This window comes from Canis lupus, chromosome 12 (genome assembly GCF_048164855.1).
Source record: "Canis lupus baileyi chromosome 12, mCanLup2.hap1, whole genome shotgun sequence".
Classification (NCBI taxonomy): Eukaryota; Metazoa; Chordata; class Mammalia; order Carnivora; family Canidae; genus Canis; species Canis lupus.
Window position 1 is genome coordinate 26,616,845 of NC_132849.1, and position 23,932 is coordinate 26,640,776.

The 23,932-nt window shown below is 47.5% G+C and overlaps 1 protein-coding gene across 1 annotated transcript; it reads right to left on the reverse strand.

The window, feature by feature from the left end:
* Positions 1–6,933: 6,933 nt before the first annotated feature.
* On the reverse strand, positions 6,934–22,112 carry CD8B (CD8 subunit beta). Its single transcript, XM_072770124.1, has 6 exons — positions 21,974–22,112; positions 18,654–19,013; positions 14,657–14,746; positions 11,544–11,633; positions 9,982–10,018; positions 6,934–7,682 (listed from the first exon to the last, which is right to left on the reverse strand). Exons 1-6 carry the CDS (start codon positions 22,014–22,016, stop codon positions 7,670–7,672), a joined length of 633 nt encoding a protein of 210 aa, XP_072626225.1. The 5' UTR covers positions 22,017–22,112; the 3' UTR covers positions 6,934–7,669.
* Between the last annotated feature and the right edge of the window lie 1,820 nt (positions 22,113–23,932).

Consider the following 23,932-nt stretch of genomic DNA (forward strand, 5'->3'; position numbering starts at 1 on the left):
ATGTCCTGAAATGCCATCTTTTTAAATATAGAAACTGACAATATGTTTAGCTACTGTACAAATTCTACTGTGAAAAAAAAAAGTTTAAATGAGGGGAAACTGCGCTCTCTCATATAACTGTCCTGCTGAGCAGCCTGGGTGTTTACACCACGAACCCACAGCCAGAGCAACACAGTGTCTTTGGGGTGGTGAATGGTAATTTTAAGCAGATATAGAGGAGAAAATAAAGTACCTGGAGTGACTGGAAAACTAAAACTAGAAAGCGATGATAACGCATCAAGTAAGATGAAGGCTACAGTACCATTAAGTCTTGATGTACTAGGGGACAACTCGACTTGAGTGGGAAACGTGTTGAATGCTATCAGGTGCCGTCGCCACTGGCATGCCACTGTTTCATCCCCACTCTTCCTTCCATTGCTATTTCACCCTTTTGTAGTGTTCTGTTTGCGTGTGTAGATTTGTAACCTGCCCCAAATCCTTTTTGAAATTAGGGAGTGCAAGAATAAATAAAAATATTGATTCTTAGGTGCTTTCCAATGGATTATAAAATAGAACTTTAACAGTCAAGTTAAAATAAAAGGAGGAATTCTTTTGCTTCAATTTCTCATGACTTCAGTAAAACTAGTTTCTTTTCTAGGGGAACATTTGCTTTTTAGTGCTCATGCCCAGTATTGGCAGGCAGTTGGGTCTCCTTCCACAGTGGCATCTGCCCATTCATGTGGCTGTGTACCCTCAACTTTAGACAGGTACACGGTTTCCTGCAGGTGATTACTTGCTTTACAAAAATAGGATCATATTTTAAATTCTTCCCTGCATCCTACATTTCCTCCTTAAAGATTCCTGGCAATCTGACCAAATCATTCTCAAGTCATTCTTTTGATGGCAATCTTATTTTAGGGCATGTATAGATCACATTTTACTTAGTAATTCCCTATGGATGAACTCGGGGTTGTTTCCAGTTCTTATTTGTCATAAATGAAATCAAAAGAATCATCTCTGGGGTGCCTGGGTGACTCAGTGGTTGAGCTTCTGCCTTTGGCTCAGGTTGTGACCCCGGAGTCTTGGGATTGAGTTCTGCCTCGGGCTCCCCACAAGGAGCCTGCTTCTCCCTTTGCCTGTGTCTCTGCTTCTCTTTCTGTGTGTCTCTCATGAATAAATAAAATCTGAAAGAAGAAAGAAAGAAAGAAAGAAAGAAAGAAAGAAAGAAAGAAAGAAAGAAAGAAAGAAAGAAAGAAAAGATAAGAAAAAAAGAATCATTTCTATATACTTATTCCTACGCAGTAATGCTTTTTCTTTATAGGGACATATTCCCTGGATTGCTGAGGCAGAGTATGTGATTTATATTCAACATTGCTAGATATTACCAAACTGTTTTTCCAAAAGGAAAACAGCTGTAGTGTCTCATGATACCAGCAGCCACTCCTGTGAGAGCCCTTGTCCATGTCCTCTCCAGCAGTGAGCACTATCACTCTTTTACATTTTCACCCACCCAGTGACATTTGTCTGCAAATGACAGATTTCCATTTTCCTGGAAAATGTATTCTTAACCTTGACTGAGTCACCACTCATTCTCTGAAGATGAAACTTTGATGTAGAGATCACGGAGGGAGAGATGAGACCATGTGAACGAACTGTCCTCTCTTAAACACGCAGGCACACTCAAGGGTCTTAATGTATTTGGATGCTAATGGCAGGGCAGGGAAGAGGGTAAGGAGGTTTTGAGTGAACATCAGCAGGGTCTGTCCAGGCTCCACCGTGGGACAGCCACTGAAAGGCCCTGTATGGCACAATAATCGGAAATAGTTTACGAGACAAACATCCCCACCCCACCTTACCCACCCCACGCAGGAGCACACTCCCTCTGAAGTGACACAGATTAAATCCCAATAGCGTTATCCCTCTTCCATTGATAAGCTCCGCAGGTGCCAGATAGGATGTTAAGACCTGTTGGACAAACACTGGCCCCTCTCTGAGGCCCATCACTCCTTCCTTCTCCACCTCCTTTATCCCCAACACCTCAAGGTGGGCCGTGAGAGATGGGACGCTGAGTTTCTGGCCAGGTGGACTCTGAGTGCCGTCCAGGAAAGGGCTTCTGCAAAGGCCTACTTGCCTTGTGGAAGTTGCCCTTCTGTCCCTTTCCCAACCCAGATGTGTTAGCGTGGCTGTGGGGACAATGATGGAGTAGAAGGAAGGTGCAGCTCACACCCCACCTTGTCCTGCCCTGCCCACCCAGAGGCTGGGATGTCTCAGGCCAGTCCTATCTTTTGTGCTGGGTGAGCCTCCCATTGCTGTCTGTTCCCTAGGCCACCTAGGCTCCCCAAGCATAGCAGAAGCCTGGGATTGAGTGAAGGTAGAGGAATAGGAGTCACGGCCTCCCTTTTGCCTGGCCTGGCCCCATCAACATCCAGTAGGCCAAAAGCTGGCCCTAGGCTAGACCTAGACAGCAGGTCTAGCAAGCAGCCAGCTTTCGGCCCACAGGATGCTGAAGGGGTGCTGCGGAGGGGTGTGTTGGGGAAGATGGGCCTCCGCCTCCCCACCAACACTTCAAATCTTCCCTTCTTAGCTTTGTCCCCACCCAACCGCAGAGACCTCCACAAAATCTATTGTGAAAGGCCTCATACCCCTCCATCTGCAGAGCACAATTTTGTGTGAGGTGACAATTCATGCCTTTTGCTTGGGTTAACATCATCTGGGTACTTAACTGTGCACCTGTTTACCGTCTGACCAGGGCTGGCTCTAGGGCAGGCGACCGAGGGCACTCACTCTTGGAGTCACACAAGTGCCCAGGCCTGTGTCTGTGTCCCAGCCCCACATGAAGGTGTGAATGTATGGAGTTAGGGATAGAGTCTGTGCTAAACCCATTGTGAGCACCAAGAGCTCTATAGGTGCTCAGTTAATAACTAGTTTGTTGAGCGTATGTTCTCCAAGGGGTTTGTTGATTGTACCTGCCAAAGCAAACCCTGAGAAGTTGAGTCCTCACAGCCTCGGGGTGGGCAGGGGAGGGCTGGGCTGGGGAGCTGGCACACAGGACCGACGGGGTGCCAGGGCAGGCTGTCTCCTAGCTCGGCAAGTGAGCTCCTTGCTTCTCTCATTTATTCATACAGATTCTGACCGCGCGGATGGGGAATGCTGTCTGTATATGCCGGTGGTAGGACAGGAGATCAGGGACTGGTCAGTAAGGAGGGATCTGGGGGCCAGGCTGTGTCTGTCCTGGTTCCCCCAGTCCCAGAACTGAGCAGCAAATAAATACATTTGAGCTGGCATTGAGAAGCCTGAGGAAGAGGAGCACAAAGTGCAGAGAAGGGGCAGGTGATTAGCTCACTTGTCAAAGGGGCCAGGATGGGAGATGGTTTGCAATTACAAATACATGAAAAGAAAAGTAGATATTTTTTGTTCAAATTCAGATGCCCAAGCTAACCTCAGATGGGTACTTGAGCATAAAAGGCAGTAAATGAATGGGAGCAAGCAGGATCCAGGAGAGCCAATGACACCGTGCAGGAATAGAGTCCTTTTTCAGCACTTCGGCTTTCGGCATGACAGCAACCACACGGGTCAGGCATACGTCTGTGCATCCCAAACCGATGTGGGTGGATGGTGGTGGTGGATATGGCTTCCTTCTGTTTGGGCCAAGGCACTGAGTTATGCAGCACGGGACTCCAGGAACCAGTGACTCACAGTCACCAAGGAGTGTCAGTGACGCATCTGAGGAGGTTTCCCAAGAGATGATGGAGGAAATCTCTTTCGCCCTCCACCCCTGGAAAGACCTCCGAAGACAGGGCTCTTTCTCTCTTTCCCTTTGACTGGGTGGTAGATTCAGATCAGCTTCGCAGCCCACATAGGGCTGGGGATCACTTTGTGAAAACAAGTTGCCCACTTCCTACAGGTAGAGACACAAGTTGCGGGGGGCGGGGGGGGGCAGGTGGGAGGATGACTAAGGATGAAAGGGAGGGGGTGGTGTAGAAGCCCCCTTCCTCCTTTGAACTCATGCTGCTGGGGGCCGCACCTGCAGGCTGGCGCCCAGAATTCTCTACCCTTGCTTCCTGCTGAGAGGAAGGCTGGCCGGGGAAGCAGCACTGTCCCCAGACCCTGCTATCTGCAAGCCCCACAGCAAAACAGAGTGAGACTATTGCTGCTCCCATTGCAAAGGAGGGAATCGAAGCCCACAGGTGTTACAGGGGCTTGCCCAAGTTGGCATGACCGGTGGACTTAGGCTGTGCTGTCCTGCAGCCTCCAATGTGTCACATGATTTCCATTGCACGGATTTTTAAAAATCATGACTCATGAACAAATCTCTCATTGATAGCTATTTAAGCGGATTCCAGTTTTTTAACATTACGATGATCAGAGCCTCTTTTTAAAAAGAGGCTGTTTCTTTTTTTCCAAACTTTTAAAGCCCCATTATAAAAGTCACACATGATTGTTGTAAAAATTTGCATGACACAAACTGCACATTTGTACAATGCAGAAGTGGAAATTCCTCACTTAACTACCATTAACAGCTTGGAGTACATCCTTCTGGATCTTTTTCTATGCATACACAAATATGATCAGAAGCATTGATATATTATTAGAGAAAAAAATCAAATTTTCAGAATAATAAGATTCAATTTTTTATATTCTATATCTAATGTATTACATATTACATTTGATAAGATTTCAATATCTGTTTAAACCAATACATGTGGGAAAAACCTGGAAGGACAAGAAACTTTCAATATTAATTTTACATATCTCTGCAATGCTTGGTACTTGGATATTCAAAATATCTCTTTATTGGAGTATAATCTGTATCTATATATGTACATATGAAAGTTGGCATATCATGGGTGTACAGCTCAGTGACTTTCCATGGACTGAACACACCCACAGGAGCAGTTCCCAGATGGGGAAGCAGGACATGCCAATCCCTAAACTTCATAATTCCTCCTACTGATCACCCCTGCAATAGGGTAACATATCTTGACTTGGACATATATTTACTTTGCCTGTTTTTATCTGTGCTTGAATTTTAACAGTGGCCATATATTGCATTTAAAACAAGGATAATCAATCAGATGTCAAAATATGTAAAAGATGTAGTGGCCATGATTTGATGCCCACATGTATGGATCTAGCTCATTCCTTAACAGTTGTTTGGAGTCCCTTGTACCACAACTGATCTAACTGGCTTTTTTCTGATGGACATTTGGATGGTTTCCAACTTCTAGCTAATAAGCAGCACTACGAGAAACAATCTGATGTGTATTTCTTTGTGCATGTAACTTTGAGATGTGTGTGTGTGTGCGTGTGTGTGTGTGTGTGTGTGTGTGTTTTAAAGATAATTGCCTGGAGGTGGAATTGCTAGTCAAAAGATAGCTAGATTAAAAAACATTTTAAAAAATATTTTGCTGTAACGGACCTCCAAAAATGCTCAGTTCCTTTTTCAAAACAAAAGTCAGGTGCTGAGTGCAGACCTCTTCACCGCAGCCCCTGCTGTTGGCAGCCAAGCCTGCTCCAGCTCTCTGTGTAGATCAAGCCATAGCAGGTGCCTGCTGCACAGAAAAGACAGAGTGTATCCCCCTCTCCCACCTTCCCCGGCCCTGGTCCCCCAACCTCACCCCATGCGAGTTTGCAGACAACTAAACACAATTGCAAGGATAGCAATGGGGAGATGCTGTTATATAGCAGAGCTTGAAGTGGGTTGAGAGACCTAGAAGGCCTGTTCTTATTTCCGCTGTGGACTGGGTGTGAGCCTTCGGGAAAGGCAGGCCGCACATCTGGGCTTTAGTCTCTTATGACTAAATGAGATGTCTAAGAGCAAGAAGCCCACCTTATTTTTTACTTATTATTTTTTTAAAGTTTTTTTTTAATGTATTAATTCATGAGAGACACAGAGAGAGAGGCAGAGACATAGGCAGAGGGAGAAGCAGGCTCTCTGAGGGGAGCCTGATGTGGGACTTGATCCCAGGACCTTAGGATCATGACCTGAGCCAAAGGCAGACGCTCAACCACTGAGCTGCCCAGATGCCCCAAGAAGCCCACCTTAGATGTGAACCCTAGAGGAGTCGGGCCCAGGCCACCCTGGTTCCTTTCTCCCCTCTCCAGGGCCCTGGGAGGCAGCCTGTCCTGTCGTCCTCAGAGCTGATGGATAGGGGGCGTTTATTTCTCAAGCACCTCCTGCATCTACACCCTTCTAATTCCCACTCACCATACCTAGTCCTGTGCCCTTCACTCCACGGGCAGCATCTCAGATACTGTGAGAGGGCCACACTGCCCCCTCCCCTTGAGCCATCTTCCCTTTCCTGGTTTCTGTGGCTGCCAGAGGCCTCTGAGCAGAACCTGGTTTACCATTGCCCTTCTTCAAATGGACCTCCGAGGTGGCCAGGAAAAGCAGGTGAGGCTCTGTTTTCTGTTGGCCTGTGCATGGTGCTTCTGTCAACAGAGCCTAAGGCTGCACTCATTTTTGGCTCAGAAACTCTTATACTGCAAAAGCCCTGGGCGGGGAGCTAAGAGCAGATCCCCGGGGTTTTTCAGAAGGCACAAGATCTTCATCTCAACTCCCTCTTCCAGCTCAGTGTTTTCCCCTTGCATTTTCTGTCCCTGTCAAAGCCAAGAGAGAGAATCTTATGCCCCTCACCTTCTCTTTAGGATAAGGTCACCAGTCTGTGGCTAGATGTCCATCGGGTTCCACTCTGTAGAACTGAACAGGTGCTAGTGAAGGTGGCATGGAGTGGCCAGAGGAGGTCAGCCCCTGGGGCCCCAGCCTGGCTCTGGGTGCTTTGGGCGCTTCCCAACCTCTCAGACTCTCTCTGTGCCTACAACACAGATGACAACGTGTTGTGGGGGCAAATGAGGACAGGCACATTTTATCCTTGTTATTTCTTTTCAGCTGAGCATCAACATCTTTGCTGTACAGATGGGCTTTGTGCTTTTACATCACAGGAGCCATTTGCATCTTTTCTTCAGGACTTTATTTTTACAACCAAGACATTTTCATAAAAAGAACAGAAAGGGAGAGAAGAAATATACAAGCCATGGGAGGGCAGAAATGAAAGCCGGAGAACTTCCTAATAGGAGATAAAATGACTTTCCATTCTCAAAGCCACAATTTCCCAGCTGCAGAGAACGTCCCCGAAGACTGAAATAACTATGGGAGTCAGGCTAGTCCTTCACAGAAAACGCATTTCCAAGCTAGGTCTGGTCTTTGAGGTTCCCAGTAAAGGTAGTCAGCCCCAGCCTGGGAAGATCAAGGAGGAGCCAGCCCAGCTCCATCCCATGAGAGACTCAGGACTCCAAGTCACTGCCCTACCGGGGCAAAGCAACTTGCGAGACGGTGGCTGGACGGCCAACACATAGGTCCTGGCCCAGCCCAGGGGGACTATGGGAGCTGGAACTGGTGTCATGGTGGCATTTCTGACTCACTCCTCCAGTGTGCTCCTAAGTTGCAGGAAGTGCCCTGGGGCCCTGAAGCTTTCTTTCTGAGACTTCCTAGGACCAACTAACAAGTTGCTCCTATGCAAGAGGCCCACGGAAAGAACTCGCAGCAATTAAAAGCAGGCAACTTCAGCAGGTCTGTGAAATTTCCACATTGAGTGAGTTGAGCGTGGTCCTTCTCTCTCATTTTTCCAGATCTTTCTTGTTACTGACCAACATATTTTTGTAGCAGGACACCAAAAGCATATTTCTTTCCTCATTTATAAAACCTAAAAACAACAGCAAATCGAGACACCATTTATTTTCAGGGAAATGATATGAATTTCCTGTAACAAAGACAAATGACAAAGGAAGGATGCAGGGCTCCACTTCCAGTAAGGAGCCCAGGGCCAGGAGTTTTCTGTTAGTATGTTTTAAGGGCCCAACTTACTCATTAAAAAAATAGAAGAAGCTCAAAAAACAAAGCCCAAAGAACTCTAGCTTTGAATAGTGTTACTTCCTGAAGTACCTTCTAAGATAAGCTATTCACAAATGTACATTAAGGGGTCAGAAGAAGGTGGCTGGTTGATGGGAAGATTTTCTAGGTTCAGTTACGGGCTGGGGAGTCTCTGCCCCAAATTGCAACTGGCGTTTGGCATAGCTGATCTGTGAGGCCCATGGACTCTTTTGCCCACACCTGGATTACAGTAGTAAACCTAGAGGTGGTTTCCAAACTTTTTTAAAGCTGCAAACCCTCTTGTTCAAATGATATCTCACAGGGGAATGTAACTACAGGTGGCCGATGACAGCGGTACTGTGAGCAGAGGATGAGGGAGTTCACGGCCCCCCATGACCATCCCCCAGTGCCTTCCCCACTTCAGTGGATCCTCAGAACCCCTGGGTTTGCCAAAGCATGAGGTTCCCTAAAACTGGCATCAAATCACTGGGGGAACAAGTTAAAATGATGGGGTGAGTGGGAGCAGTGCCTCAATGGGGACTCATTCTCCATTAGAGGTCACCATGGGGAAGATACTGGACAGGACATTCTGCAGATCTAAGCTCAGATGAATACACTCAGGTTACTATCTCTTAGGTAGAGGATAATTTCTAAATTCCAGCCCATAAAATTGTGAAAACTGTACAACATCAAAATTATCATTGAAAATCGCCCATAAAATACAGCAGGCATGTCTCAGTGACTATCAAATAATCAAGCAAATATATATACAAATATAATGTATATAATAATGTAGAGAATATAATACAGAGTTTATATGGAGATTAAATTTTTAAGTATTTAGAAATACATTTTCATCTTGGTTGTTTGGCTTGTAGAGTTGACTTTCGTAAGTGACATGAGTTCGTGTTTTGACTCCATGGGACCAAAGATTTTTATTTATTTATTTTTGAAAGAGAGAGAGAGAGAGAGAGAATGAGCAGGAGGAGAGGCAGAAGAGAGAGAGGGAGAAGCAGACTTCTCACTGAGCAGGGAGTTCTAAGAGGGAGCTTGATCCCAGGACTCTGGATCATGACCTGAGCCAAAGGCAGATGCTCAACAGACTGAGCCACCCAGGCATCCCAGGGCTGAGCACTTCATGAGTATTATCCCAGTAATATCCATAAGTCCTCACAAGAGCCATGAGGTTGGTCCTGTTTTCCTATTTGACCGATGAGGAATCAGAGGCTCAGAGGGGTGAAGTGACTCGCAGTCACATGGCTGGTGAGTGGCAGACAAGATTCAAACCCACAGCTGGAGCCAGACATCTTGAGTACAAGGCCATGTTGCTCTCTTCCATCTAGAGGCATGATAGGCTTTCTTTTTTTCCCAAATACCTCTAGATGGAGGGGATTGCCATTAATGAGCTAGGTAGACGTGAAAGAGTATTTCGAGGAAGAAAAAGCGATCCAATAACACTGCCTGTGGCCCTACTGAGGCCTGGAAGTCCCTGAGGCTGGGAGCAGCCCGTGGCCACTGGCCTCCCAGGGCCTCTGGGTGTCTGTGCTCACACAGCTCAGTGGGCCCAGAGAGCCAGTGCTTTTTAGCTCCCATGTCTATGTGATTCAGCCTTTTGATCTGCCAACTCCTGGGGCCCAGGTGGGGTGCAGGGTGGAGGCCAGGACCAAGGCAGCCCAACACCCCACACCAGCAGGGAACTGACTCATCTTCCAATCCAATTAGGTTCTTTATGATCCCAGATGCTTGAGCAAGTCTTTCAGCTGGTCTGTAAAAGTAACCCTTCTATGTTGTTTGGGACCAAGTCAAATGAAATGCTAGGTGGAAAGAATTTGGGGTATCCTAGTGTATCCTATGCTTGCAAGAGTTGATTGTGATCATAAAGAGAGCTAAGAACTAAGTCTTTCTGTGCCGGAAATACACTTGAATGACTAATCAGTATTTTTGTTTGTTTAGACGATCTCTCCTCCTGAACTCTATCGCTCCATCTATTTATTCAGTCTAAAATTGTTTGCAGGTGGTGTCTGGTTTTGGCTCCCTGTAGGGGAGGCTGTGGCTGCAGCAGGGGCTGAGGAAGCCAGGGACCCCACCCAGGGCCACGTCACAGGCACTTTTCTGAGGCCCCAAGCACTTACTGTTGTAGGAGGCGAAGCCGGGCTCTCCTCCGCAGGCCTGGAAAAAGAAAACAAGAATGCGGGTTCGCATGGGCTGTGGGCCGCTGACAAGCCCCAGAAAGCAAAGAGGGAGATGACAGGGGCCGGGGTGGGGGGCAGCCAGCACCTCAGACCACTTCCCTGGTGCCAGGCTGTTTTCCAATGTTAACTCCCTTAAAACCCACGGCAAACCTATGACTACTACTCTTACTCTTATTACCTCTATTTGGTAAATGGGGAAACTGAGTCACAGAGCATGCGTGGTACTGAATAACTTGCCCCCAAGGTCATGCAGCTAGTAAGAAGTAAAGTCAGAATTTGAACTCAGTTAATCTACTCCTATGTCCTTAAACATGCCAGTTTGTCCTTCACAGCAGGTCAGGAATGAGAGGTGTGCAGTCAGGGGGTCTCAAGCTAGGGCGTGTGCATTCAGGGCATGTGCAATGTTTCCCATTGGGATGTGGGAAGGAAGTGTGAGCATGTCTATTTACAGGTCTATATCATCCTTTATTACATTTAATAACATACTTAACATATGAAATAAGTACACCTAATTGCAGTTCGAGTTTATAATTTAACAATTTTTTACTAATGAGATCTATTTGCAGTTGGGGTTCATAATTTAAAAATTTCTTACTAATGAGATCTTTGATCAAAAAAGTTTGTAGAGCACGGAACTTTAACGGGGACAAATGGATCCTTTTGTGAATGGCAATTTTATGCAAAAACGTGCTCTTGACACATTTCTTTCAGGAGAGGATCTATAATTGCTCTCATAAGTTTAAAGGGATCTGTGACCTATACAAAAGAGCCACTTATCTTGTCCATGCCCCTGTGAGCCACCATCTCCTATCTTATAGAAACCCAGAGAGGGTCAGTGACTTGCTTGTGGTGGCACAGGTAAGCAGAAGAGCCAGGGGTAGAGCCCAGGGCTCTTGGGCAGCCATGCCAGCCTCTCCTGAAGCTCCCCCCGCCCTTTCTTATGAAGCCTGGGAGCCCAAGCAGATGATCTCAACTCCAGAGTGGCTGAGGGAGGCTGTCACCTACAGTCTCCCTGCAGCGTCACAGAGGAGAGCAGCTCAAGCTTCTGGGAACATAACCCAAATTCCACTGCAATGTCTCTGTGTACTGCTTCCATACTGACCACCCATGGGAGTTCCCACTTCCAGAGCTCATACCCCACAATGGGCCCTCTGGGTGGGACTTTACAAACAGCAACCCTGGGAGGTGGGGAACATTGCCACTCCTGGATGGGACGGCTGAGGCTCAGAGAGATCAGGGCATGTGCCCGAGGTCACTAGATCTGCAAATAGTGGAGCTGGATTCAAACCCAGGTTTATCTGACTCCAGAGCCAGGATGGTCTCTGATCCCAGCGGCAAGGCCTCTGTCCAAGAATCACCTCTGCAGCTAGCATGGGGTGGGGGTGGGTGTAAACTTCCACCAGATTGCCATCTGGCCTGCTTCCCTGGAGAAGGAAGGACTCTCACCGACACCTCCAACAGCAAAAGGAGTCACCATGGTGGCCCAAGAGAACACAACTTACGGTGTAGGTGGATGGCCACACCCAAGGACACCAGTAGAACCAGGACTCCCGCCACCAGGAGGCTGAGGGTGAGGGGGCCACAGGATGGGGCTGGAAAAGATGCACAAACCGAACATCTGAGTCATGCATATAAAAATACAAAGACCGAAAAATCACCTGGAACTCCCATCGTTTGCATACTTTTCTCATCTCTTTTTTCTCTGGATAGTTTATACACATTGAGATAATTTTACATAGAAAATCTTATGTCCCACACCATCATTTTAAAAATTAATTAAACTCAGGAGCTGCTTGTGTTCAAAGGAGATAATTTTCATGCCTAGTAATGAGATTTTTACGATTTATTTTTAAAACTTTTATTTTAATTACACAAGAGATAGCTGAATATATTTTCATCATAAAGGATTCAAGTATATGGTGAGAGTGTTCCTTGGCATGCTAGCTCCTTCACAGGAAAAAAATGCCATGGTTAATTTGGGACCTTTCTCTGTGCATTTACACATACATAATTTACACAGACACATATAGGTTTTTCTAAGCATACAGTAGCTGCATATTATACAAATTGTTTTGCAAACCATTTTTTCCCTCACTTAAATATATCAAGGGAGCCTGGGTGGTGACTTTTGGTTTCATCTCTGGTCGTGATCTCAGGATCCTGACATCGAGACCGGAATTGGGCTCCACACTCAGCACAGAATCTGCTTGAGACTCTCTCCCTCTCACTCTGCCCCTTCTCCTGCCTGTCTCTAAAATAAATAAATAAATAATAAATAAAATTGTTTAAAAAAATGTGTCAGCACACTTTTTCTAGCAGAGTGACATTTGAAGTATGGACATACCGTGGATTATTTAGCCATCAGATGGGTATTTTTGTTTCCTAGGTTTTACTTTTACAAATCACTCTGCAGAGAACATCCTGGTACATTTTTCCTAATGTGGGAGCCTGCCTGAGGCAGATACAGAAAACAGGAACCACCAAACCATAGACTGTCCATTTGAAGTTGTAATAGACACCGTGAAGTGCCTTCCCAAAAAAGCTGCACTGATTTTTTCATTCCTAACCACCGGTTGTGCACCTTGCTGGCCCTCGATATTATCAGAGTGTTTTGTTTTGGCCAGTGTAGTTGGTTCAACATGACATTTCACTTCAATTCCCCAATTATTATTATTTCCACCCCTCCACCCCATCCTGCACCTCTCAGTGTCATCTCAAGGGACAGCCCTAAGCCTTAGGGAGCTGGTTCTTCTCTAGGGTGGCCATACAGTTTCATTCATGACAACACCTTTGAGCTCTATCTGGGTGCCCCCCAAGGTGTCTTATGTATGCCACCTCTTTTAGTCATGCCTTCCCTTCAGCCAGGCAAACATCCCTATTTTACAGATGAGGAAACAGGTTCAGAGATGCTGAATCACCTGCCCAAGGTCACATAGTATAGGCGTGGGTGGTAGACAGGGGTTCAGACCTATGCTTGGCTGACTTACCACTAGGGTACACTGTCCCATGGCCCCCACCCCCAAAGCAACCTCCCCTTATTTCTCCCCCCACCCCCCCCCCACTTGGCCACTTTCACACACATCCTGGCTATTCTTACTGACCTATTAATAATTGGATTTGCATTTTTGCCCTGGGATTTTACTGAGGGTCGATATAAGAAATAATGTAAGAACTTCAAAGACCTTCGTCTTCATCACTTATAAAAGTGTTAGTGAATTCACTATTGTTCAGTAGTCCTTACAGAAGATTGAACAGAGCAGATTTCTTCTCTAACTTAACATTGGGATGAAGGCTTTGAAGCCTGGAGCCTGGGGGTTGTTTCTTTATATCACTATGGGGGACAGGGGTTTTGTGCCATGTTATTAGGAGTATGGTCTTTGGTGCAGCTGGCTTTGCTGCTTCTCTAGGGCCACAGCACAGATTAGTTTTGGCACCCTCACCTTAAGGGCCCTGTTGTATTTGCCTTTTGTGTTGTTTTTTTGTTGCAACCTACCTGAAATCCTATAGGCAAAGTTGTGGGGCATACATACTTTATCAAATGAGGTCATTCTATCTCCACTTTTATGGTCCCTAAGACTTTGCCCTATGGCATATGGGTTCTGATTATCTTTTTTTACTGTGACCTCATGGGGTAGCTTCCTGCTCTCATCCCCTGAATCCCATTATATGCCTCTCCTAAGGCTCTCTCTGTTACTTTAAGTATTTAAGACCAAACAACCCCAGGTAGCATAAGTCAGCTCTAAAGTGGTGGCTTGTCACCTGCTCCAACTACATAATTGAATGGTTTTTAGTATATGCACAGAATTGTGCAACTAACAATCACCACAATCTAGTTTTAGAATATTTTCATCTCACCCCCTCTAAAAATACTGCATCTCTTAACAATCACTCCCCATTCCTTTCTAACCCCCTCCACCCCTGTTTTAGGCAACCATGAATCTACTTTCTATCTCTATGAAATATCATATTCTGGACATTTCTTACCAATGGGCTCACATAATACATGATCTTTTGTGTCTGGCTTCTTTCACTGTGTAATATTTTCAAGGTTCATCCATATTGTAGCTCATATCAGTAATTCACTGTTTTTATGGGCAAATAATATTCCATTGTATGGATGTTCCATATTTAGTGGATCTTTTCATTAGTTGGTGGACTTTTGAGTTGTTTCTACTTTCGGGTGATTATAAATAATGCTGCTAAGAACACTGGTGTGCAGGTTTTTGGGTGGACATATCTTCCTTTAGGTTTCGCCTTGTGATGATTTGTGTGAGCGTGTCCCCCACTAGACTGTGAGCTGTTGAACAGCAGCACTGTGGTCACCCTCAACTTCCTTTCTGGCCCCAGCTTGCCAGAGAAACAGGCTGGAGTCCACACATGGGAAGGGCTGAAGGAAGGAAAGAAGGATAGAAAGGTGGAAGAAAGGATGTTCAGGATGGAAGGATGGAAGGAAGGAAGGTTGGATGAAAGGATGGATGGAGCAAAGGATGGACAGAAGAGAGAATAGATGGAAGGAAGGAAGGAAGGATGAAGAATGGAAGGAAGAATGGAAGGAGGGAGGGAAGGAAGACATCCTGCTATGCTTCTGAGGGTCCAGGAGGATGGGAGAACTCACCCTTTTGGGTCACTTGGATGGGGAACCGGCACACTCTCTTCTTGGGTGTGGTCTTCCTGGTGGGCTGGGCTGTGGTGGGAAGGACATCAACTACAGGAAGCAAGTAAGACACATTTCTTAGCCAGGTAAACAGTGTGTAGATTTCCAGACAAAAGTTAAAATCTCATGTTTTCCATCCAGGTACTAAAGGCCCTATGATTGCTCCCTGGGTTGCTGCAGGGCTCCAAGGTTACAGAGCAATAGAACTTTCTAGGTGTTTCCTCAACTCTCATACCTATCTGAGGGCATGGGCAGGGGGTTGTTTTGGCGTCCAGGAAATAGAGGGGCTCTGCACCCATGTGGTCCTGAACAGAGCCCCAGCAGCCCTGATTAACCACTGTGTGACTTGGGCCTATCACTTTTCTGTGCCTCAGTTTCCACATCTGCTGAAATAAAAATGACTCTCAGTTCCTGCTTGGGGTTGTCATGAGAATTAAAGGGGACAGCATGCCCAGGAAATTGTGCAGTGGACATGGCTCCCCCTGGCCGAACACCTTGAGCTGAAGCCAGAGTCCCCAAACCCTTGAGAAGACCAACCCCTCAGCCAATCTGCCAATTTCTTTTTTTTTTTTTTTTAAAGATTTTATTTATTTATTCATGATAGTCACAGAGAGAGAGAGAAGCAGAGAGACACAGGCAGAGGGAGAAGCAGGCTCCATGCACTGGGAGCCCGATGTGGGATTCGATCCCGGGTCTCCAGGATCGCGCCCTGGGCCAAAGGCAGGCGCCAAACCGCTGCGCCACCCAGGGATCCCAATCTGCCAATTTCTAAGTGGTGGGAGAAAGCTCATAGAAAGGAGGTGGGTGCTCTTTACCGTAGGTCCAATACCATGCAGCTTGCAGTGGGGATTTTCTTTCCTTCTCAAGTGCCTTTACAAATCATTTACTATCAGATCTGGAAGGACCTCTAGTCTCAACCTTTTATTTCAAAGATGAACACCAGCCATGTGAGGGGCTGGCCCCGAGGCCCCATAGTGCAAAGCCCCCGCCTGGGCCCTCCGACCCCTCTCCTGACTCCTGGGTGGGTCACTCCTCTCTTTCATTCTAATCCAGTGTCACATTCTGATGTGTTGGGGCAGGGAAGTGGGACAAGCACACAGAGCAAAGGGAGACGCTTGAGGCTTGGAGGTGCTAGGAATGTTAGGAGCGCTGGGTGCTGCTGAATCCAACACTTTTCTGTGTGTGTTGAGCAAAGATGTTTCACTACAATGATTTTCTGCAAAATGGTGAGAGAGTGATGGTGACACCATAAATTTAAACTCTAGTGTCAGGGAGACAGGGAGGGGCACTCTGGCAAAATGGTCATTTCGGAGCTGGCATCTTGCACATAAAAAGCGGACATTTCGGGGCAGCCCGGTGGCTCAGCGGTTTAGCACCGCCTTCAGCCAAGGGCATGATTCTGGGGACCCAGGATGGAGTCCCGTGTTGGGCTCCCTGCGTGGAGCCTGCTTCTCCCTCTGCCTGTGTCTCTGCCTCTCTCTCTCTCTCTGTGTCTGTCATGAATGAATAAATACAAAATCTAAAAAAAAAAGAAAAAAAAAGTGGACATTTCGGACCCTCACCAGCCAAGCACTTCAAATTAAGTTTATTTAACCCAACAATTTGGGGACGGGTGCTAGTACCCCATTTTATCCCTAAGGTGGCCTAGGCTCAGAGAACTGAAATAGCTTGTCTGAAGTTCAGGAAGCCTTTAACAGGACTACCAGGATCTGAGCCGAGAGACTGATTCTAGGCTCTCATGACACCACACTGCCTCAGGGGCAAATGCTTTTTGACAAATGTTAGGTACATTGGGTCAAGGCCCTTGGCCACTGGAACGCTGAGGGAAAGGAGTATAAAAAAGAAAAAGACACTCAGTATGGTGCTCTCACAGACTGTGGGAGCCTGGCCCTCTGCTCAGGGGGACCCAGTATTGTTTTCTCCTTTCCTCCTCATGGCCCGAGAGAGTGCCTTTTGCTTTATACACAAGGCACAGAGGTCTCTTGGCTGATCAGTGGGAAGCCTGCAAGGGAGCCAGCTCTATAGGACCTTAGTGTCTTGGCTGGGCTCGGTGGTCTGGGTCTGATGAGGGGTTTGCGAGGTGACTTGTTTCATTTTAATTTTCTCTTCCCCAGAGCTGGGTCCCCTTGATTCCTCCCGACTACCCCTGCTCCCTGTTCAAATCGTCCCACTTCTCTTCGAAAAGGATAGAACTTTTGAGTCCATGGTGTGGCTAAGCGGCCTCCTAAAGGCCTTGTCTTTCCCTAGATGCTTCCTTTACCACCTGAGCTTCCTCCTTCAATAGGCACTGACCTCTGGTGGGAGGGGCAGGGTGTGGCTCTGGACACCCTGTCTTTGAGGAGGTGATGCAGTTGCAAGCACATTCTTTGGGAAGGGTCCTGCTGTTCTCAGGGAGCTGCGCAGTGTGAGGGGAGTTTTGGAAATAACAAAGCCAGGAGTGAGTGGGTGGTGGTGTAGGTAGAAGGGAAACTTCTAGAAATCAGTTTTGTTTATTTCATCATCTACCTTTCTCAGACCCCAAAATCTCATGAGTGGGAAAATGTGGGGCTTGTAGAGACAAAAACAATAAACCAAATCAAAACCCCAACTCCCCCCACCCAAAGCCCAATTTTCAGTACAGGAATAGGCGACATCCTGCTGAGGATGTCTCAGCTTCTCGCCCAGACATCTCACCCCCAACCCCTGCCTCCTGACCCACCGAGGACCCAAAGCTGGTGAGATGTGACAGACAGCAACCTCACTCTGTTTCTGTCTTCCCGATTGTGCTGCTGTCCCAGCCATCCCTGCATCTTCCCCTGCTGAGTGGTCTAGTTCCTGAGGGGGGGGTGTCATTCTTCAGCACCCAGCCTGAGATAACCCAGGCAGGAGGTAAAGGCAGGACCCCCAGAGGAGCACAGGGAATGGGCCCGCCATTGGCTACCTTGGGGAGGGAGCTAAAGCCAGGTGCAGGCCTGTGAGAATTTCTACCATGATTCCTTCACACCTCCCAGAGCTTAATCCTCACTGTCCAAGGGTGCAGCCACTTGCCATGTGTGCTACTGACCAGTCTGACTCAAGGTGTGTTTTGAACACTTAGTACGAAAAGGGAATGTGAGATATTTCTGTAATAATCTTTATATTGATTATAAGTTAAAATGATGATATTGTTGATACATTGGGTTAAAAATACAGTATTTAAATTAATCCCACTTGTTTCTTTTTATAATGTGGTATTAGATATTTTTAAATCACATCTGTGGCTTATAATATATTTCTATTAGGCACACTGACTTAACTGCCAGAGCTGCAGCTTCTCAGGGTTCGAGGGGGTCATGGAGGCCAACAGCAGCCACATGATACAGATGGCAAAACTGAAGCCCAGGGAGGAGAGGGACCGATGCAAATGCACACAGTGAATACACAGCAGGATTTGCAGCCAGGCCTGGGCTCTATTCTCCTTACTCCCTGTACCTCTGGGAGTAGGTTTGAGCCATAGCACCCCATTCAGAACATAAGGACAACTGCTGGCCCTAGAAATGCTTTCTCTGGGGATGTCCAGGCAGTGAGGACATTCTTTTCTGATGTGCACACTTGGTGGGAATTTCTGAGGCCACTGTCAGGTCAGGGAATGAAGCCCCATCTAGGTAGAGCCTCAGGTAGGGCTGATGTAGCTGAAGGACAGCACTGCCTTGTCCCCAGAAGAAGCATTAATGCTTCTAATCACCCTATCTGCAATAGGAGTCGGTTTCCTACCTCCCAGGGTAGATGGCAGCAGGAAGTAAAATGCCTACTGAAACACTTGCATGTGCTTGGCCCCGGATAAGTCTGTTCCTTCTAGCTACAGCACTATTGCTCCTGGCTGGCATCTGCTCCTGTAGAGGGGGGCTCGCTGAGAGTGGAGGCAGCTCCAGTGCCAGGCACACACCCAGCACGCAGTAGGTGCTCCATGCTCCTCGATATCACTGAGCTAGATTCTTACCCACAGTCAGCCGAGTTCCCTTCCCGAAAGTCAGCTGGGGGTTCCCAATGGTCATGCAGAAGTAGACGCCACTGTCTGTAGGATTCAGTCTTGTGAGATTGAGAATGGACCGAGTTGTTCCCGGAAACACAGTTAGCTTCTCTTGCTCCGCCATTTGGTCATACACAATCCCTTTTTTGGGATCCCAGAAGGCCAGAAACTCGTGGTGACTGTCCGGGCTGGGAGCCTGGCGTTGTCTCAGCCAGTAGATACGAGTGCTGGTGGGGGAGGTTCTGACTTCACAAGACATTGTCACCATTTGGTTGGTCTGAACCATTATGGACACAGGGACCTGCTGGAGTACTGAGCTGCCACGGAGAGCTACAAAAAGCAGAAGGAGCAGATATCATCAACGCGTTTTCCCTCTGAGTCAGAGTCAAGCATCGAAAGGAAAGTTGTGGAAGAATCTGCCCAGTTCCAGGGTCCAGGGACTGTGCTAACCGCAGCTGATGGCTCATGGACTCAGAGTTCAAGCGCCCCACCTCCCCGGAGACCATCTGCAAGGCAGGTGTCTCCTACGGTCAGTTTGACAGAGGGGATGGGGAAAGAGCGGCCATTTATCGATTGCTTGCTTATATGCCTGACTCTGCATAAATTATCTTAATCCAATCTCAAATTTATTTGGGGATTTTTTTATCCCCATTACACAGATGAAGATACCAAGGCATGAAGTTACTTGTTCAAAGTCCCACCAACAGCTTGTAAGTGACCTTACTCAAAGATTCAAAGTCTGAAGTCAAAGCTGGTTGCCTTTCACCTTGTCCTGCTGCCATCTGTATACAGATCATCAACAGGCTCAAAGTGGGTAAAGGAGACTCAGGCAGCCCAGAGGAGCCCTGAACCAGAGGCAGCGCCCAGCGCTGGGCTGGCCAGTCTTAAAGAGGACCAGCCACCCTTTCTGGACAGTGATGACAACTGGGTCATCAAGCAAGAGAAACTCACTATTGCCATAGGTGCAACTATAGCCTGTCACCCCTCAGCCTAGCAAGTAATATGTCACTGGGTCCCCATTCCCAAGGCGAAGGGCAGACACCCCAGAAGCAGCACCACTGGGGTTTCATTTTCATCTCAAGATGGGAAGCACTGGCAAGTAGGGTATAGTTCGTGGAGAACTAGACCAGAACTCCGAGACCTGGCCTTGAACCCAGGTTCTGCCCACTATCTGCAGTGGGATTGCAGGAAGTCAACTAACTAGTCTGTCTCTGCTCTTTAAGAGAAGTGCAGTTTGGGGTCATTGTCTTGCTTGCCTCTGAGGGTTAGAATGTCCAAGAAAACCTACTGCAAACTGTAAAATACTCCACATGGGTAAATCATTGTCTAAGTGTCTCATTCAACAGGGGTTGTTATAGGCAGCAGATGACATCTTAGGAAAGATCTGAATGGGTCCTTCACAGCCAAGTCCAACAAACAGAATCTGGCCTGGTGAGCCTTCCATTTTAGCTGTGGGGCAGAGGGAGATCCTACAAACCCAGGCAGAGACCCAGGAGCAGCAAGGAATGGGAGGGCACAGACTTGGGTGGGCAGAGGAGGCCAGAGGATGTGTGTATGTGTGTGTGTGTGTGTGTGTGTGTGTTTACCCAAGGGGAGCTGGCCTATTGAGGTTGTGGCCTAGAGTCACAATCCTGCCAATGCTTGTATCTCAGGCTTCATGGCCCCATCGCAGGCCACAAATGTAAGCTTCTTGACTCCACTCACACACCACTCCGAGCTTCTGCGTGCATGAAGAATGAAATGGTACCTAGTGCCCAAGTGCCTACTGGCCCTGCTCTTTTCTCCCTAAACCCCATACTGTCTTTTCAGCAGAGCAGAGGTTCTTCACTGCTTGGGGGTCATTGGCATCTTGGGGAAGATAATAAGAAACCGTGATGCCTATCTTTACTGAACTGTGCCCAGCATTATGTCACTTAATCCTCACCAGATCTTGTTTTACACCCATTTTACACATGAGGAAACAGAGGCTCAAGGAAGTTAAGAGCATGCTCAAGGTCACACAGCCTGAATGTGGTGGATCCTGATTCAAACTAAGGTCTGGGACCCCAGAACCTGAGCTTTGACCCGCTTCATGAATCGAGGAGACCTGTGATCCTCTCCTGAATTGCTGTCATGTTTCCCTGTGCACATAGTGAATCTGCAAATGAATCTATGAATCTGCAAATACATAGACTCCTGAAGTTCTTCCAAGAAAGCCCGGAAGTGTCTTCTTAAGGGACAAAGGGACCCCAAAGGACCCTGGGCTTTTTGTGTATGTTCCCCTGTGTCCTGTGTCCTGACATGCAGACTTGCAAGCTGCGACACGGCCTGGTCTCTCTGTTGTGTCCCTGTTGTGCCACCGGGCCGTGGCTAAGCCCCATCAATGTGCCAGACACAGAGCCAGGCCTTGCTACCCAGGTGACCTCACGTGATTCCATTCTCAGAGGGACCTGCTGTTTCTAAAATGATCAGCAATAACCACTAGCTTTGAAGAGCCTCCACTAGCTTCTACTTGAGATACGGTTGAGCTCACTGGGTCAGAGCAGGAGGCTGACAAACCTTGCCACCTTTGGCAGGATGGCCAGCTTTGGGCTTTTGGGGTAAGAGAGCAATCAGCCACAGGTTAGGGGGCCGTTTGGGGTGCCTCCAAAAGGCAGTCTGATTGGGCTTGTGAGAGAGCTGGTGGAGATGCCCATTTGCAACATTCCAAATGGAATGGGCTTGTTCTGGGGGCCACACCACGCAGCGCACACACAAGCCAGGGAGTACTGGCGAAACGGGGAACCCCCAGACAATACTCTGTCCTACCTGTCCCAGAACTGGCAGTAGACTGGTGTTCAGCAGATTGTACCCCTGGAAGTACTAAAAATGTGTCTACGGACCCTGGGCCAAGCGTGGGACACCAAGGCCAGAACAGAGCCTCTGGAATCTTCCTGGGGTCACATCCCTGTAGGAACCCTAGACGAGGGCGTTTTTTCCTTCCTCTCTATTCCTCCTTCTCCTTTCTCTTTTCTTCCTTCTTAAATCCTATCCCCCTACCTCCCTCTCTTCTCTCTTCCCTCCCCCTCCAGGCTTTTGGGGCAAGTAGCCTCAATCCTGGGGCTCCAGGGATTCCTGAAGTAATGAATTCGGGGGGGGGGGGGGGGTCGATTTCTTTTCCACCCTCAGGGTCTCTGCCTGCCACGCCGCCTCCTGCCTCTCGAGGGTCCCCACAGTCCTGGCCTCTGGGCTCTTCATCCTACCGGGACAGCCCTTCCCGGGTCCAGGGCAGACCACCCGCCCCGCGCGCCCCGCGCGTCTCGGCGTCTTACCTGCGAGCTGCGCAGCCAGGAGGAGCCAGAGCCCCGGCTGCATCTCGGCAGGCCTGGGAGCCAGGTCCCGGCGGGACTCTGCTCAGACAGTCCTGGCTGCCGGTGGGTGGGGAGCGGGACGGGGCGGGGCCGCTGGGGTGGGTTGGTTGTGGCGGGGGGGGGGGGGGGGGGCGGGGGCGGGGAGGACGGACCGAGCTGGGTAGGGGAGGGAGTCTGGTGTGAGGCTGGCAAGGTCTCCGCTTCATCCTCCCGGTATTTCAAAAGTCTTTGGTGCGTTTCTAAAGAGCCCGCTGGGATCTCTTGCTTTCCAGTGAGGAGGTGACACCGCCGTCCTGCAGCCAAGCAATTGCACGATCGCCTCCTGCCTTGGGCGGGTCATGACTCCCCAAGACAGCTGAGGCGACTGAGGCTCAGAAAAGTCCGGATACTCAAGGTCCCACAGACGTGAAGGGTGGAGCTGGACCCTAATTCTGGTCACTCTTTTCTCTTCCTCCTCTTCTCTCTTTTTTTTTTTTTTTTTTTTTTAAACTTTTCTTCTTTTCCAGAGGCCTTCAGGCTCAGTGGGGTATAGAGTGACCAAGGCCCAGGCTTTGACCTCAGAAGACATGAACAGACATTTCCCCAGAGAAGAAATACAAACAGCCAACAGAAACAGACACATGAAAAAATGCTTAGCATCACTCAGCATCAGGGAAATAAATACAGATCAAAACCACAATGAGATATACTAACTCACATTGGTCAGGATGGCTAAAATTAACAACTCAGGAAATAGCAGATGTTGGCAAGGATGCAGAAAGGGGAACCCTCTTACACCGTTCATGGTAATGCAAACTGGGGCAGCCACTCCGGAGAACAGTATGGAGATTCCTCAAAAAAGTTAAAAATAGAGCTACCCCACCACTCAGCAATTGCACTACTAGGTATTTATCCAAAGGATACAAACAAAGTGATGCACATGCGCCCCAATGTTTATAGCAGCAATGTTCACAATAGAAAAGAGCCTAGATGTCTACTGACAGATGAATAGATAAAAAAGATGTGTTGTGTGTGTATAAATATATACATATATACATACATATATATATATATATATATATATATATATATACACTAAAGAATGTTAGCATCAAAAAGAATGAAATCTTGCCACTTGCAATGATGTGGATGGAACTAGAGGATATTATGCTAAGTGAAATAAGTCAATCAGAGAAAAACAAATACTGTATGATCTCACTCATATGTGGAATTTAAGAAACAAAACAGATGAACATAGGGAAAAAAAAAAAGATGAACATAGGGGAAGGGAAAGAAAAACAAAATAAGATGAAAATTGAGAGGGAGGGCAAACTATAAGAGATTTTGAACTCTAGGGAACTCGAGGGTTCTCTAGATATTGAGGGTTGCTGGAAATGTGAGTGGGGGATGGGGTAGCTGGGTGATGGGCATTAAGGAAGGCACGTGATGCCATGAGCACTGGGTGTTATATGTAACTGATGAATCACTAATTTCTACTCTGAAACTAATTAAAAAAAAAAAAAAAAGACCCAGGCCTTGCCTTCAAGGGCTCACATTTGCAAGGGAGGAAGGGCTGCTCCTACAGCTCAGCCAGAGGCCTGAGTCTCCCTCAACAGTTTCCTTGTTCCTGTGAGCAAGTGTGAGGCTGAGTACACACAGGGCAGACAGCCCTGGGGAGACCCACACTAGTGAGCTTTTTTTTTTCTTCTTAATTGAAGTGAAATTCACATAACATAGAATTAACCATTTTAAAGTGTACAATCCAGTGGTAGTACATTCAGATTGTAATGCAAACACTACCTACCTCTGTCTAGTTCTAAAACATTTTCATCTCCCCCGAAGCAATCCCTGTACCAAGTATGTAGTCACCTTCTATTGTCCCTTTTCCACAAATCTTCAATTCATCTCTGTGGATTTACCTATTCTGGACATCTCATATAA